Raw genomic sequence first — 15,459 nt, 5'->3', positions numbered from 1 at the left:
GATAATGACTCCAAACATGGAGATACATGCTTCTCATAAAAGCACAAAAAATGTATAAATGTAAATAGATATTTCCAAAAATGGGTGTGAATCCTAAAGGAAAAGGCAAAAAAGGGGGAGACCGAATAAGAGGAGATATATTCTAATGGTTTTCTCAGTATTAAAATACAGTCCACTTTGCCTCTTCCTCAGTGGAGCTAGTTATCTATTTAAGTCGATGTTGCACCAGAGAAATGAGGTAAAGCCCAGACCTTCAGGATAAAAAAAGGCATGATAACCTTGAGGTTGAACCAAGAGGCTCAGACAAATCATTAGCCCATGATGTTACAGCAGTGCTATAGTGGAGCCTCCCGCAGTGTCACCATCCCGCCTGCACCACTGCTCTTCGACACGTGCTGAGAGAAGTGAAACACAAAAGAAAAAGGCTGGGAGGAGAAAAGCTTTAGGAAGCTTTAAAGAAAAAAACTGTAATAATGTCTACAGCTGAGTGCTCCAAGTACAGTGCCTGGTACTTGCTTAAGATCTCAGAAATCTTACCATGCTCCCACGTTTAGCAAACTATCCAGCATTTAAATTCCTTCTTCAGCATTGTCTGAGAAATACTGAAGAAAAACTGAAAGAAATTTTCAGTTTCTTTCACCTTGATTTTCCTGATTCATATTAACCTCTTCTTCATGAATTTAAAAATTAATGGGGTGAGACGTATGGGGGAGAGGGCAGGGAAGAAAGGGTCATTTCAGTAAATACTCCTGAAAGATTTAAAAAGGAAATGGAAGTGATTAAAACTAGAACTATCAAAATATCAACCAGCAGTACAACCTAAACTGGAAAACAAAGTAAATAAAAATATAATAGCTCAGAAAAACTTGGAGGAGATCAGTGTTAAAACCAATGTTTTTATATTCTAGAAAAATCTAGTTATTTTCATACAATGTTTAAGAGACTCTAAAATATGTGGCCACTGCACTGTCATACTATTTCAACAACATGAGAACATGTTTAAAGTGTACTTACTAGGTGAGCAAGAGTAAAGATTTCTGCAGCTTCATTAGCCTATCAACATGAAAATAATCAAATTAATTGACCTGTATGGGCCCATAGCTAACTAGATGCCTACAAATTATGGTCATTCATTCCACTAAATGACTTGAATCAGTAAAAGTCAACTAGCATAAAACTTACAGATTGCTAGGCATAAAATCATATGACAATGCAGAGGGTACCAGATAAGTAAAGTCACTTAGGAACGTACAAACCCTAGTACCACCAGCCTGAAGTGATTTGAGCAAGCTAATTTTCTTTTGATCATTAATGTTTACAGAAAAAATCATCAAAACAGACTAGGGTAAACAGTACAAAACTAGACTTTGCAGGTCTTTTCCTGGGTGAAATGTACTATAAAAGAAACAGAGAAAATATTGATTCTTTGAACACAGAAATAAAAAGTGCTACCAACGTGAGTCAAGGTACAGCCTTTTTCATATTTTTTCTGTCCAGTTCAATTACACCTGGAAATCTCTAGCCACCTCTTGTGCTCACAAGCTCATCAGTACAATGCTGAATACACATGGGAAGATGCCACTAAAGGGAAAAACATCATTTTTGGTATTCTTTGAGGCAAAAAAGGAATTTAATGAACACTAGTCTCTTGTCTATATTTGCTATTACCAGGAGCTGGTACTCAGATTAGGATGCAAGTTTTTGTCTATGACATACGGAAAGAGATGTTTTTTTCCAAAGCCAAGTGTTTCAATTAAGGATTGTATGTTACTCGCTAGAAAATCTCACTTTCTATGCTGCTGTTTTCACACCGCCCTCCCCCCTCTGGTGAAGAGGATGATGTCTACTAGTTTGAAAGATGTTTTTATTTTGGAAAATCAGTAGAGGCAAAGGAATTAACAGAAGAGAAAGATACCTCAGTATCATGTTTGCTCACATGGTGCCTACATCAGTGGAGTACTCCTAATGCCATACAGAAAAACTGTTCTGCTTTGTGGAGTCAGATGTACGGAAAGAAGCAGTATTCTTTAAATTTCCCATTTCAGATGTGAGCCTATTCCTTGGTGTCAACCTTCATTTACTTGCCTGCATCTGCAATGCTCCAGGAAGCCACTACACTAGCATCCACGTGCTGTGAATTCCCCTCTCTGGGGTCAGCTTCTTGCCAACTCACTTTAGGAATCCCATTATCAGGAAAGACAGCTTGTCAGGACAGGAACTGTGGAGCCACTTTCTAAGCTTTTAAAGCTTACAGCTGGGTCAAAATGGACCCACATCCCTTAAATTGTTCATTAATAGGTAGGGGCAAGACCTAATCTCCCCCTCCTAAAGGGGCTGGCTAGATTATATGGCAGAAAAGCAGCCCTGCTTCTGCACACGGGAATTCTCTCTTACGTGGTATAAAGTTTAGGCAATGGGACAGGTTTTCCTTTAGTAGTTTTGTTGATTTGTGCTCCTAACTCCCACGAAGTAGCAGCTTCTGGACTTCATAGAGAAGGAACAGCAGTTATGGCTATTCTCTAAATCATGGAAACATGACTGCATTGAGATGTCTTTAAAATACGCCTTACTTCACAGTCAACAAAAATACAATCCAACAGGGTCCTGGCATGCCTGGGTTGCTACTTGCACATCCAGAATAAACTTTACTTTAGCAAAAGGAAAACTAAGTGTTCATAGAAAATATGACTGTCGAAGGTAAGAGATTATTGTTTACAGCAATTCTTCTAGCTTCTATTAATTTCATATTTTACTTAAAGCAGCTTGAGGTATTAAAACTCCTCCCAGAAAATCTCATCAAGCTGGAATCTAGGCAACGAGCACAAAATCCTCCACCAGATCCAAACAGTACATTTCGTGAGAAAAATCTCAGTTCTGAGCAACTCTGTCTGGAGGGCAAAAGGCCATCTGGATTTCATTCCAAGTGGAACTAACTAATTTGTACAACAATCATGTTGACAACAAAGACGAACACATATATCTCCTTTAAATGCCTTGAGGGATCATCTGACTATCTTTCAGTAGCCATGGTAACTTTGGGGAAAAAAAGCAGCCAGAAACCGTTTTCTGTGATAAAGGGTTTTAAATCACATTTATCATCTAACTGTTAACTTTTCCCCCTATACACCTGAAGGATGAAGGAGAGAGAATCTCTGCTTTACAAAGGAAAGAGAACCTCTTCCGATTCTCTCTGAAAAACCATGAAGGTGGATGGCAGTGAAGTAAAATAACAACATAGTTTTCAAGTTCCGTTTGTATTTTTGCTGACCATAACACAGGTTTTCATAGATGCCTCCTAAACACACACCATAATGTTGAAAAAAAAAAAAAAAATCCTAACATCCATCAATAAGCAGCTCAAAATGCAAACTCTGGTAGTAGAAAAGGAGGTTTCCTGTACCTTAGGGACTTCATCAAGATGTGCATCAATTTTCTTCCCTTCAAATCAACTTTGCAAATTACATAATTTAAAGAATGTCTCTGTTTCCTGCTGCACTGAAACAAAGAGTTGCCATAGCCGTTGAAAACATCTTTTGACAAAGACTATTCACATCATGATTCATACAGGTCATAGTCAATATAATACTCATTATTAACGCATGTACTGTGCTGTTTTACAGCTTGGATTAAAACATGTCAAGGCCAGTGCAACAACTGTTTCCCTACTTAGTGAAAAGTCAACAAAAACTATTTTAAGGCAGTGGACAGCTGAAATACTAGCAGTTTGTGAACCCAAAGTATTGGTATACAATTTTGTCCCAGTCAAAAGACAGTTGTGAATCTATTCAGAAACTGAACTGCTTGGCCATTAGAGCTTTCTTCACTGTTACTTTTGGCAAGGGTACATATAAACAATAAACAGCACAAGGGACAGAAAAAGCAACAGGGAGAAGAAAAATCTGAACAAACATTTTTACTTTAAGACAAAGAAATGCCCTTAAACCAAGGAAGGAATGAGACATTGAAGTCCTAGCTAAAAGGGCCTGGTGAGGTTAGAAGGAAAATTCCCTTTTGTTGTATTTCCTTGTAAAAGAACTGAATTGTCCTGTTTGTAATACACAATTTAGTGGTGGACTTGGCAATGTTAGGTTAATAGTTGGACTCAGTGATCTCAAAGGCCTTCTCCAACCTAAATGATTCTATTATCTATTCCCTTCATAACCTCTATCTGGAAAAAATTTGCATAAACATTGCATCTTGAATAGCCACTTGAATCAAAAGGATAGTAACATATTATATGATCAATGTACAAAGTACCATATAAGGCCACCTTTTGAATTTTAACAATGATACTACCACTGCCTTTTAAGGCCAAAGGTATAAGACTGCTCTTTAGTCATCAGTGGTATTCTGCCTTTGTGGACCTCCTGCTTGCAAAGATATGGGAAGTATCACACTTCTTCCCACACAAATGTGTTCTCCCTCACCAAACAATATAGTCACCAGCTAGCAATTACAGGTGGAACCTTCACTGGGCTTGGGGAAGTAGGTACCAGCTCCCAGTGACATTCACAAAAAGGAATGACAAAACTGAGTGCTCTGGAAATCCTGTGCTGGTATGGTACTCTCAAGGTAGACAAAAATCTTTCTGATGCTTCCATATAGATTTTTATGCAAACCAATGTGAAGAAAAGCTAAGCTGCAGAATAACACAAACTGAATAGTAGATTTCGGGCTTATTTCAATCACATATTGTGCTGAAATGGGAGATTAGATTTTTCAGCCATGCACTGAACCTTTACATGACACAAGTCCTTGGGAGAAAGGTGCATTGACTCAGGAGTTTCTATGACGCTGCCAATCTTCTACTAACCTCTTATTGCCACTCTTGGCATTTGGTCACGGCTTGGTTCCCATTCATGGCCCCTCCCAGCCAGACTCCATGCTCAGCCCTGCGCTTGATGCCAGAAGACCAGCTCACGCATCGCTCACTCACTCACTAGACTCTCAAAAACCCCTCTCTGTGCTGCTTCCTACCCTGTCTTACACACTTGGAAAGGGCTTCTCAGAAGCATCTGCAGCATAACCTATTACTCCCCCTTCAAAGATTTTAATAATCTCCTCTTCTACAGCACATACAGCAGCTTGACAAGGGGTATCTAATATTAGACTCCTGATGGGTTGAGGACACCACTATCAAGATAACCGATAATACCTAATTGTTTCTTCTTGTCCTGTCTCTCTGCCTGTCTGGTCTTCCTCCCTACAGCGAAATCATAAGTGCTATAGACAGAAACAGGATTTTTTTTAAATCTGAATTTACACGTAATTTAGTGAAACAGAGTTAGGGTCTGCAAACAGGAGTCCTGCTGCTACAGAAAAATAAAAAGTAAATAGAATCAAAAATTACAGTCACTTTTATTAATAGGTTGAAAAGACTAGTCGAAGAAAGTTCAGTGCTGACTTGCTTCTCCCTGGTATAAACCTTTTGCAAAGGGATTATTTTAACGCCCAAGAATTGTTATTTTATTTTGAGATTAACAAGTACTAACTAATAAAATTCACAGTAAAAAAATTATAAGTAAGGAAAAGTAAACTAATCTCTGCCCAAACATAGCAAATACCTCTCAGTGACAGAGGTTTATAAGACTACACAGAAAAATAATAAATTAAAGAAAGCACAGAAACCACATCCATTCATCCTAAACTCTGTGCCACCTGAAAACAACCTATTTATTAAGGCTGGCAGAAAATTTTTCATTTCAGCCTTTTTTCGTGTGGAAATCAGCAAAACATCATCTTTCACAGAAAGAACATTTCCCATTTTCATCAAAAGTATTGGTTTAGACAAAGGAGGGAGGAGGGAAGTAGACTGGGGAGCAAACCTTACTAGAATGGCCCTACACGGCCATTTCATGCAGGCATGAAATAATTCGTTCTTTATGCACAGAAAGCCTTTTTTCTCTGTTTTTGGCTTATTGTCAGGAAGAATAAACAGACTTAAGGAGTGTCTTCAGGAAAACTATGGGACTTGGGGAAACATCATGTACAACCATCCATAAGAGTAGCACTCTCTGTAAACCCAGTAAAAGCAATCTGCCACTCAGAATATGATGACTCAAAGACAGCAGAGAGAGCAGAAGTGACAAGGAAGCTGTGGCAGTATATGGAGCAGGACTGTCACTCAGCCCAAAGGGCAATCTCTGCTCTCAAGAAGCAGGTGTGGGGATACCACACTACTACTCAAGATCATACTCCTCTGCCAGCAAATGCAAACCTAAAGCACATGCATACATTATGACCCAGACAAGCACCGCTGTTAATACATTTGCAGCGTGGTCACACCCTTTTATTTAACATCATCATCTGGAAATAAGTGCAACAAAGAATCTTATCCTCTAATACTTTATTTCCCTTTGACACTGCTGTATGTTCTGCTAGGCTCAGTGGTTTATCTAACATCAAAGTAAAATGCTGATTGCGCAGTCCCACCATTTCATTATTAATATCATCTTCCTGTTTCTGTGAAGCTGAACTTTAGATTTCAAATAATACTTCTTCTAAAGTCCAGGTTGGTACAGTTTTGATTTGCAAGGCATTTTGTAAGAAAAGGTGTGAAGCATGCAACCTGAATATATAATCTCTAATTCTCTTTGTCAGTTTAGACTCTTTAGTTGTACCCATACATATGTGTACTGAGCTGCAAATTAACTTTTAAATATATTGCTGACAAGCAGATCTTCCTATTTTAACTAAAAAAATTTTCTGCCTACATATAACAGATGAGCAATTCTATAATTTTAAATAAATCATTGTCCTTAATTTGCAATGAGAAGTAGAATCTTTGAAATTTCTAGTACAAATGAAAATAGCAGCTGTTATCTTGCAAGTTCATTTTAGAAAACTGTGAAATGAAATTTAACCTCAAACACCAAGCTTTGAAGTATCCAACTTCCTATCTTCACGTCTCAGATACCCACCTGCCCTGGCACACAGACAGCTCTCAGGCTGACACCAAGCCAGTGATACACAGAGTCTGTGCGAGGGCTCACAGTCCTGTAGCAGTGAGCCTGCCTTCCAGGCAGCCTATGCACAGCTGCCCCTGGAGTCTCAGAAATCCAGAATCCTTGGCAAAGGCTATCGTTTCAGTTCTGGTGAACCAGACTTTCCAGTAACAAACGGTCATATTAGAAATTGCCCAGCCCACTTAAATCCAAAGTGAAACAGAGTTTTATCAAATTGAGATTGCTGGTAAAATGCTATTTAAATACAAACCAAGAAAAAACTGTAAGTGATTGAAAATAATATTTAGTTTCCCTGAACCCACTACCTACACATGGGTCCATGTTCTGTAAATTTATACCCTTACAGAAGAGAGACAAAATGTTGAGAAAAGTAACAGTTTTTTAGCACACTCCTATGAAAACACATCCCAACCAAACTGAACAGAATATGTATAAATAACAATGAAAATTAAAAGCAAATAAGCTGGAAATTCCATTACCTCATCTGAAGTTCTCCCAGTCTGACAGATAAATTATATTGTTATCCTGTAGTTTTTTACTTATTGTGCCTCGCACCTATTTCTGACATATTAAAATGAAAACTGTGCTACAGAGGTAAACTGATGGGAAACTTCGATGAAAGTGTAAAAGCTTCAGGTTGCAATTATAGGGTGACTTCTATAAGAAACCAAAGAGATGAAAAATGAAACTGGTTTCCAAGAACTGCAGGTTAAACATATTTTTGCTAAAGAAAATATGGAAAAAAATTAATTTTGTCTATTTTGACTATATGAAATAACCTTATTGGGGTTACTATTTTGAAGAAGTAGTATGTTAAAACCTCTTAGCTATGTATCATGTAGCCTGATAGCTTCAGGATGACAAGTCTAAAGTGAAAAGAAATATCACCTTCATGATCTGGGCTGCAAAACTTCAGTTTTACTCACACAGCTGGAAAGCCTGGAGCCTGTTCTGGTACATGATCTTGATGAAGAAGCAAATCACGGGTCTGTTTGGGCATACTGCAAAACTATTTTCCAAGCCCTCTCCAGTGGAAACCAGGGATGAGAGGAACAAGAATGGCTCAGATCAAGCTTGGAATATTCAGACAGAGCTATGTTTGTGTCTCTGTGGTCTTCCGGACTGATAGTCCAGAAAAGTTTGTTTTCAAGCACACACCCTTCATTATTCCTCAATGAACTTTTTATTCAGATGTAACCTGTCTTAGGCACAGAAAAGTGAGACTCCTGAAAGGATGGCTTCCATTTTAAATCTATTCTATAGCAACTTCTTACAACAATGAACAGGTTCAAGTTTACTCCTCCTCCCCCTGCTAGTCAGAGTATGCATCACTATTAAACTTTTATAAGATCACGATAGATTTCTGCGTTTCTTCCCACCTACCAGGCCAGAGGAAACAAAGGGAGCCCCATGTGGAGGGAATCTCTTTTCAAACAGGCATTACAGCAGCCATGAAAGCAATACCATTGTTCTTTGAAAGAAAACCCTGGAACTGCACAATATAAGAAAGGGGGTATCCAAAATCAGCAGTGAAAATTCTGGAGCCCATCCTCAGCACTCCTAGGTCATACATTACAATTTCTCCTCTAAACAAAAACTTTCACCAAATTCATTGTCACTGCTTAGTATTCAATGAATATGGAAAAGTCACGCACACAGATGCTTGCATAAGAAACTACCTTGATTAAAACAAACTGTTGTCCTCAGCAACTGTCTGCATGCATTCCCAGATGTAATATGCCACGCTCTTCAATTATGACAGGGAAAAAGGAAGGTCCACTCTGACAAACTGCAAAGCAACAGCAAACTAAATAGCTACCTCCTCCATCGCCTCAGCATAAGTGTGCACCTAAACAGCATTTTAAGAGGGAATGATTATGCAGAAAGGGAGAAAATAACATGACAGGAAGAAAAAGAAGCAATTTATCATTATCAGCATAGGTTTTGTTCAGGTATATATACTGGAAGAAAGCCAAGAAACATGAGCCAGAAGCAAATTACAGTGTGTCCAGCCAAGACACCAGTCTGGAAAGCAAGGGGATCAGGAACACAAAACATGCGACAGCAAGCAACTGTGATGCAGTTTAAACACAGTCATGGAGACCAAATGCTCCTGAAACCCTGGCAGAATGGATATTACCTCCCCACTGTGGTCTCAGTGCAGGTACATTAATGTAGCTGAGTCTTGAAGTATATTACTGTTACACAATTAGCTCTGTCTCTGTTCAAGTCAACTTCATTAGAAATTCATTTGCACTAAGTGACTCAGGTTATTAGGCCTTTGTATACGCGTTCAGGAACCAACCACAGTAAATCCAACTGAGAAAGGACACAGTCTTCCAATTCTCTTAATGTTTTGAACAAGGATAAAATCTCCCAAAGAAAACAAGTGTTTTAGTGGTATTTGCAAGGCTTACCTTGCCCAAACCAGGGGTGTCTTTCACTTTGCTGACTGCCCTCAACAAACATGGTGGTGCAGGTGGTGGGGAAGTCTGAAGAATACTGCTGAAGCAGGTAGAGAAGAGAGGAGATTCAGGAACAGATGATGCAGAAGGTCTGTGCTTCTTCTTTTTGGAAGACAGGTTCAATTTCTGAGCAGCTCTGCGGGAAACACAAGAGTAAGGTAAAGCATCCTCAAACTCATCAACAAGAATGAATAAAGGTATTTTTCAGGTTACTGTTTGTGTAGGCTCTCAATTTTGACCTCATCAATCCCAACAGTTTTATAATTCTCATTCCTCATTCATTATTAATAGTTTAAAGTCATTGAGTTCACAAAGTTGCTCCAAATTTACAATCTGCATTAAATAGCATCATAATTGGGCCTCTATCAATATCTTATCTGTTGAAACAATTCAGCTTGCAAGAAGGCTCAAAACCCTCCAATTAAATCAATGAGCAATCTGGCAATTTCTGTTTTAAAATTAAGTTTGGTCACCAAATGGTTCACACAGAATTGTGTCTCATTCATAAGTCTCTGATTAGAAGATTAATACTTGTGCAGTGTTTGGATGCAAGCAGCCACTGCTAAGTTAATTAGTAATAAATACTCACTGCATTTGCTAAGGTGTAAGAAGCCTTGCACTAGCTGTTTGAAATTTTTATCACCTCTTAAAACATAAGCTAGTCTAAAAACTGAACAAATGATAACCAATGAAAATATTGCTGTTTGCGATGAGATGGAGACAATCATACAAACTCCAGCTGCATTAACCACTAAGCAGGGAAAACAGTGAAGACTGTTTTTAATAGTAGGTTATTCTTAAATAAGAACACTGAAGTTTGTATAGACTTTGATTTAAAAACTAAGCTTTTCTGGAACAGAAACATTCAGTACTTTTGTTTTAAAAATGTTTTATTTTGATAGATAATTCAACATTCACTCTTTGTTGCAGCTTCTTTGGTCCAACACTTGTGCATTCTGCACTGCCCATGGATAATGTTAAAACAAATCATGCTGTCCCGTGGCTTCCTTTTTGTAAAATGACCACTTTAAACAGAGCAGGTCAATGGGAGCACCATCTCAGTGGAGAGATGGATACAACAATTTCAGGTTGTTTGCTTTAGCAGACAAATTGGGACTTAAGATAGGTATAAAAAGTAGTCTCTACTGACAGTAGCTCTCCTCACTTTGCTGAAGTGTGACAGTCAAGACCAATAATTCTAAATCCTCCTAAGTTTTAAGAAGCCTTAGTTCCCTTACACTGGTATCAGTATATACTATCCAACTCTGAACTTACAAAAGTAATTGCATCATTTTATCCCAAGGAGTTAGGGAAAAAGATTGAATTTTATATATATATATATGTGTGTATATATATATACAAACACATATTTCAGTATGGAAGTAACTTGTGTTTGTATCATGTGTCTCAAGCACATGAACAAATTACTGCTGGGCATGAAATTACCATATGTCAGCTGGTCACATGCATACTGCGTGCACCACTAGTATATGTTTTTTTACCCTATGGCAAGTTAAAAGCAGTTTCAGACAGATTAGTTTCTAATAAAAGGAAAACACTAGGAGATTTTAATTCACCTGACACAGAATTAGAACTCAGAAGTTTCTGTACCACCTCCTTGTCCTTCCCCTTCACTCTGCCCTAGACTGATGCTCATAATCTAGCCCTCTCTTTTAAGCTTCTGCATTTTTTTCAAAGAAAACATAATCAAAATATGTTGGTCAAAAAAATTTTTCCTGTTCCTAGCAACATTTCAATGGTTTGAGAGAATTCAATGATTTCAGCTTCCACACTGTCCATGACTAACACTTCCATGAAGTTATCCATGTTAAGTCAAGACCTTCTGTGTGCCTTAGTTTCACTATAAAATTATTTCAAGGAAAATCTTCTACTATGTGCAACAATTGAAAACATAAATGTCGGCCAAACATACTGAAAAATTTACCCTTGTGGTCAAGCTCATTAGTCCAGTTTTAAATATAGGCAGTGGCTCCACTTACTGTGGTCATCCATCTGGTCTCACTGACTCACTTTGGGTAAAAATACATTTCCTAAAAGCTGTTTTCTGAATTGACTGACAGAGCTATTATTCCTCTTGCTACAAAATGCTTCTCCAGACTTTGCTGTTCCTTTTACAAAGCTGACAATGTAATACAAACCACTTTTTGACCCAACCAAGCCCATAGCTGGCATTTTCTTAAAGAAAAAATGTTGTTGAAGGTACCTGGCCTTTTCAAGATCTTGGAACTATATTCTAGTTTGACAGTTACAACCTTTCAGACTGCATTCAGGTGGAACAACCTGAATTTTCATTATATTTTTGGCCTGCAATTGGTAAAATATATGAAAAACAATAAACTATTTCCCAGAACTTCATGGGGTTTTCTGTTTTTCCCCAAGGAGAGAAAAATCAATGCATGGCAGGCTAGAAAATCATTACAAGTCCTATCAGACTTGACTGAATTTTGAAGGGGATCAAAAAGGCAATAAGCATCAAGTAATTCCCAGAGCACTTAGCTGGGAAGAGAAGGATATTTTAACCAGATGTAGGCTGCAACATGACACAAATACATAGAGTGTGGCTTCCTTATGAGCACATTTGCATGAGCAAAATAATTCAGCTTGGGTGGCTAGCATTGCTCTGAACACAGCTGGTCATACCAGCTGATGCTGATTTGGCTCTGTGATCCAGTACAGGAGGTTAGAAATTCTCATATTTTACTTTTTCAGGGAGTCAGAGGCCTGGCTCTCCCATGCAGACTCTCTGCATCACTAGATATCTCAGGCAAAGCACCAGGCTGGACTTGGGAGACCTGATGCTGCTGCAGCTCACAGCCTGCCCAGCTCAGCCAGCAGCTGTTTAGGCTCTGCTCTTTGTACAGGAGCCAACTATTTTTTTTTCTCATTTAGTATCTAGTATAATAGGACTCTGATTTCCACTCAAGACTCTGCACACTATTGCATAATGGTAATGGCGACGATGGCAGCATGGCTTTATGTACAGACAATAAGCTGATCATACTCAAAGACATATCAGCTCCCACTTGAGCCCAGTGATATCAGCCATGAACTATGCAGGGGTGTGCAGTGGGCTCCAGTGCATCATAAACCACTTCCCCACTGTGTATGCGGCATGGCTGTGGTAGGGATTGTGTCCCCAGAGACACACAAGGAACTTGATCCAAATTAAATTTTTGAAGTGCGCAATTTAAACTGTATTAGATCACTGTGTGGACACATTCATTCACAACAGAACTGTCTTTAATGTCATTTCACTGAATTACCTTCCAAAATAATGCAAGTTTAATCCAGTTTAGCTAATATACTTTGGATTAACACCTTCAGATATTTTGGACTATTTTTTCTGGATGTAAACAAGCATCTGGAGACTTTTTGAAAGCTTACAAGACTTCTGGCAGATGAAATAATCACAAGATCAAGAGCTGAAATTGCAGGAGGGACATTAGAAAGCAGATTAAAGTTCAATCCAAATAAAACTAATAGATTGCTGGCAGCAAAGGGGAACTGCTTTGAAAATCCACCTAATCCATAGCAAAGACCGAGATCATTCTTTGAAAGGACATTCTCTGCTTTTTGTTTTTTAAAATAGAAGTCTAATAAGGTATATCTTTGGGCAGTAAGAATACTTTTTGCCTCCCACCTATGCAGAAATGTTGATATATTTTTTCCCTTAAAAATTCACGACCAGGCTGGGATTTTCAAATACACTGATTGTAGAGCTAAGTCCCCTACACTGGAAACCAACTCATGATTGATAGGAACTTTATGAAAGCTGAAGGTCCTCCATGGGATTCACTGAAGAAATGGAAGTAAACCAGCTTAGAGGTCATTCTGAGATGTAAGGGGACAAAGTATGCTCTTTGGAAACTTGTCTAGTAGAGAGACAAATGAGCACAAATGGATTAAATAATTTTTAACACAGAACAAAGGCATTTCTAGGCTTGATGGAAATAACTCTGCTAAGTTATTCATACTACTTATAAGAAATATAAGAATGAAGTTGATGAAACTCTTAAGACAAAATAAAAACCATTACGGAAAGCTCTGTAAATACCTCGCTTAGAGAACTCATTGGGTAATTTCTTATAGTATAATATGTATAAGGAAACTCCGTGGAAGGAACAGTTGGAAAATTCATGATTTCTAAATTAATGCTAATAAAATTCAAGGGACATCTCTTTAGCTTCATAAAAAACAATATTTTTTCAGCAACACATCATCCAAGGCAAAGTTAAAACTTCAGGACCCACTGTCAAAGTAGAGGTCACTAAGGCCACTAGGTTCATTAGATTCAGAGGGAGGTGAAACATTAAGTGAATACTTAAAATATTATTCACAGTTGTGTCAGCAAAGATCATCATTCATAAGTAACACTGACTGACTTGCTCCTTCATCACTGACATCTGAAAAGATTTCCTTGGGTGTGCATTTCTGTATAATTATTCCTTACTGGATATTCATACTCCACTACAAGGCATTCAGTACTTATTAACATTGGAAACAAAATTCCAGATCACAGGAGCCATTGAGCTAGCATATTAGTTTCTGTGTCAAAATAGAAACTGAAATATGCTCATTTTCATATCATATTTTCCACAGAGAAAATGGTTCTCAAGATATGGAGGTTGAACAGCCAAGGATTAGCTAAATGTAATGTAAATATTTACAATTTAATTAAAACTAAAAATCTATTTTTCTTTTTTATTTGGAGGTATACATTTTATTTTGTAACACAAATACTCTTGGCTGGGAACACCATTCAAAGAGTAAGGAATGAACTGTATCTGTGCAAGGAATGGCTTACCAGAGGATGTTCTGGTTTGACAAGCCTGAAGGAGGTTAATGATATTCCCTAACAACTAAAACATGACCTTTACTTATCCAAAACTGCCTTGCCTGCTGTATCTTAATGCTAGGTTGGAAAATAGATGCAGGTTTAGTTTGGAAAGGAGTCTTCTGAGCAAACTCTTTAAGCATATTTGTGCAGCTATATCACCAGTTATAAAATACACCGATATTTATGGTCAGAAGTGTTAGATACCCAGCATGAAATGCTCATATCCTATGGTCTCAAGTTGGCCACCTAAAAGTGGAAGATACCATTACCCAGCCTCACACTCAAATTGAAAACCCTACTTATGTTCTCGTTTGTTTGGGTTTTTTTAAACCCCAGACATAATTCTTCCTGCAGAAAAAGTAGAAACTCTTGGCTGTCAGCTACAAAGTAAAACGTAGTCTGCATAGTATTTTATTTAAGTGACAGAATGTCAAACAAAGGTATACTGGAAGATTGTAATTAGTTTTGATTATTTCCAACTCAAAGGTTTGCAAATGGTTTCACAGTGTATTTTCTGCTTTGGGTAATTATGTTTCTATAAAATGAGTCATGATATAATATCATATCATATATAGGTCCTCATGTAGCTGGAAGGTAAAAAACAATAGGATACAGCAAATTTACAACTATGCAGACTTGTTTTCTGGGAGAAAAGCTAGTCTTGATTTTTAGTTACACAGGGTCATTCAACAATGCCTTCTCTATGATCTTTCACTACTGAATTACGTCAGCTACATGCTGCCTATAAAAACTAGACACAGGGCACTTAATGGGATGTTCACATTTTCTGATTATAGGGATCTAATTTACCTTCTCTAAATCATCACAAAAAATTATTCTTTTTTTCTCCCAGTCACCTGTATAGGTGATGCAGGCTTACTAACGTGACATTACAACCAAGTTGACCTGAGTACTACTACCAAAAGGGGAAACCCCACACCTGCCATGGCCCTGGTTGCACACTTCCTTTCCCTCCCTTTCTTCTTTTTTTTTTTTTTTCTTTTTTCTTCACTTATTTTGGCTTGGCCACTACCACTTTAACCTCCTGAATGGGCTTGTGCCAAGAGTGCTCTAAATCATACTTATTTGACATGGCTAATATACCTGAATTACTATGGCAAGCGCTTTCCCAGCCTTAAAATCTGAGGCATGTGGTACAAAATGTGGTTTC

General features: G+C 38.0%; 2 protein-coding genes across 3 annotated transcripts in view; both read right to left on the bottom strand.

Moving 5' to 3' along the window:
* Positions 1 to 15,459, bottom strand: part of KIF26B (kinesin family member 26B) — a 285,789-nt gene that overhangs the window by 96,271 nt on the left and 174,059 nt on the right. For both annotated transcript variants that reach the window (XM_051783303.1, XM_051783306.1), the window contains one exon: positions 9,383 to 9,566. In XM_051783303.1, the coding sequence (XP_051639263.1) occupies positions 9,383 to 9,566 (184 nt within the window). The remainder of the gene's footprint in view (positions 1 to 9,382; positions 9,567 to 15,459) is intronic.
* Positions 1 to 15,459, bottom strand: part of CNST (consortin, connexin sorting protein) — a 668,223-nt gene that overhangs the window by 572,642 nt on the left and 80,122 nt on the right. The gene's annotated exons all lie outside the window — the stretch shown is intronic.

Source organism: Manacus candei, unplaced genomic scaffold (assembly GCF_025592945.1).
Source record: "Manacus candei isolate 608988 ecotype Guabito, Panama unplaced genomic scaffold, ASM2559294v1 h1tg000017l, whole genome shotgun sequence".
In the NCBI taxonomy this organism is placed as follows: Eukaryota; Metazoa; Chordata; class Aves; order Passeriformes; family Pipridae; genus Manacus; species Manacus candei.
This window is presented reverse-complemented; position numbering and strand designations above follow the sequence as displayed.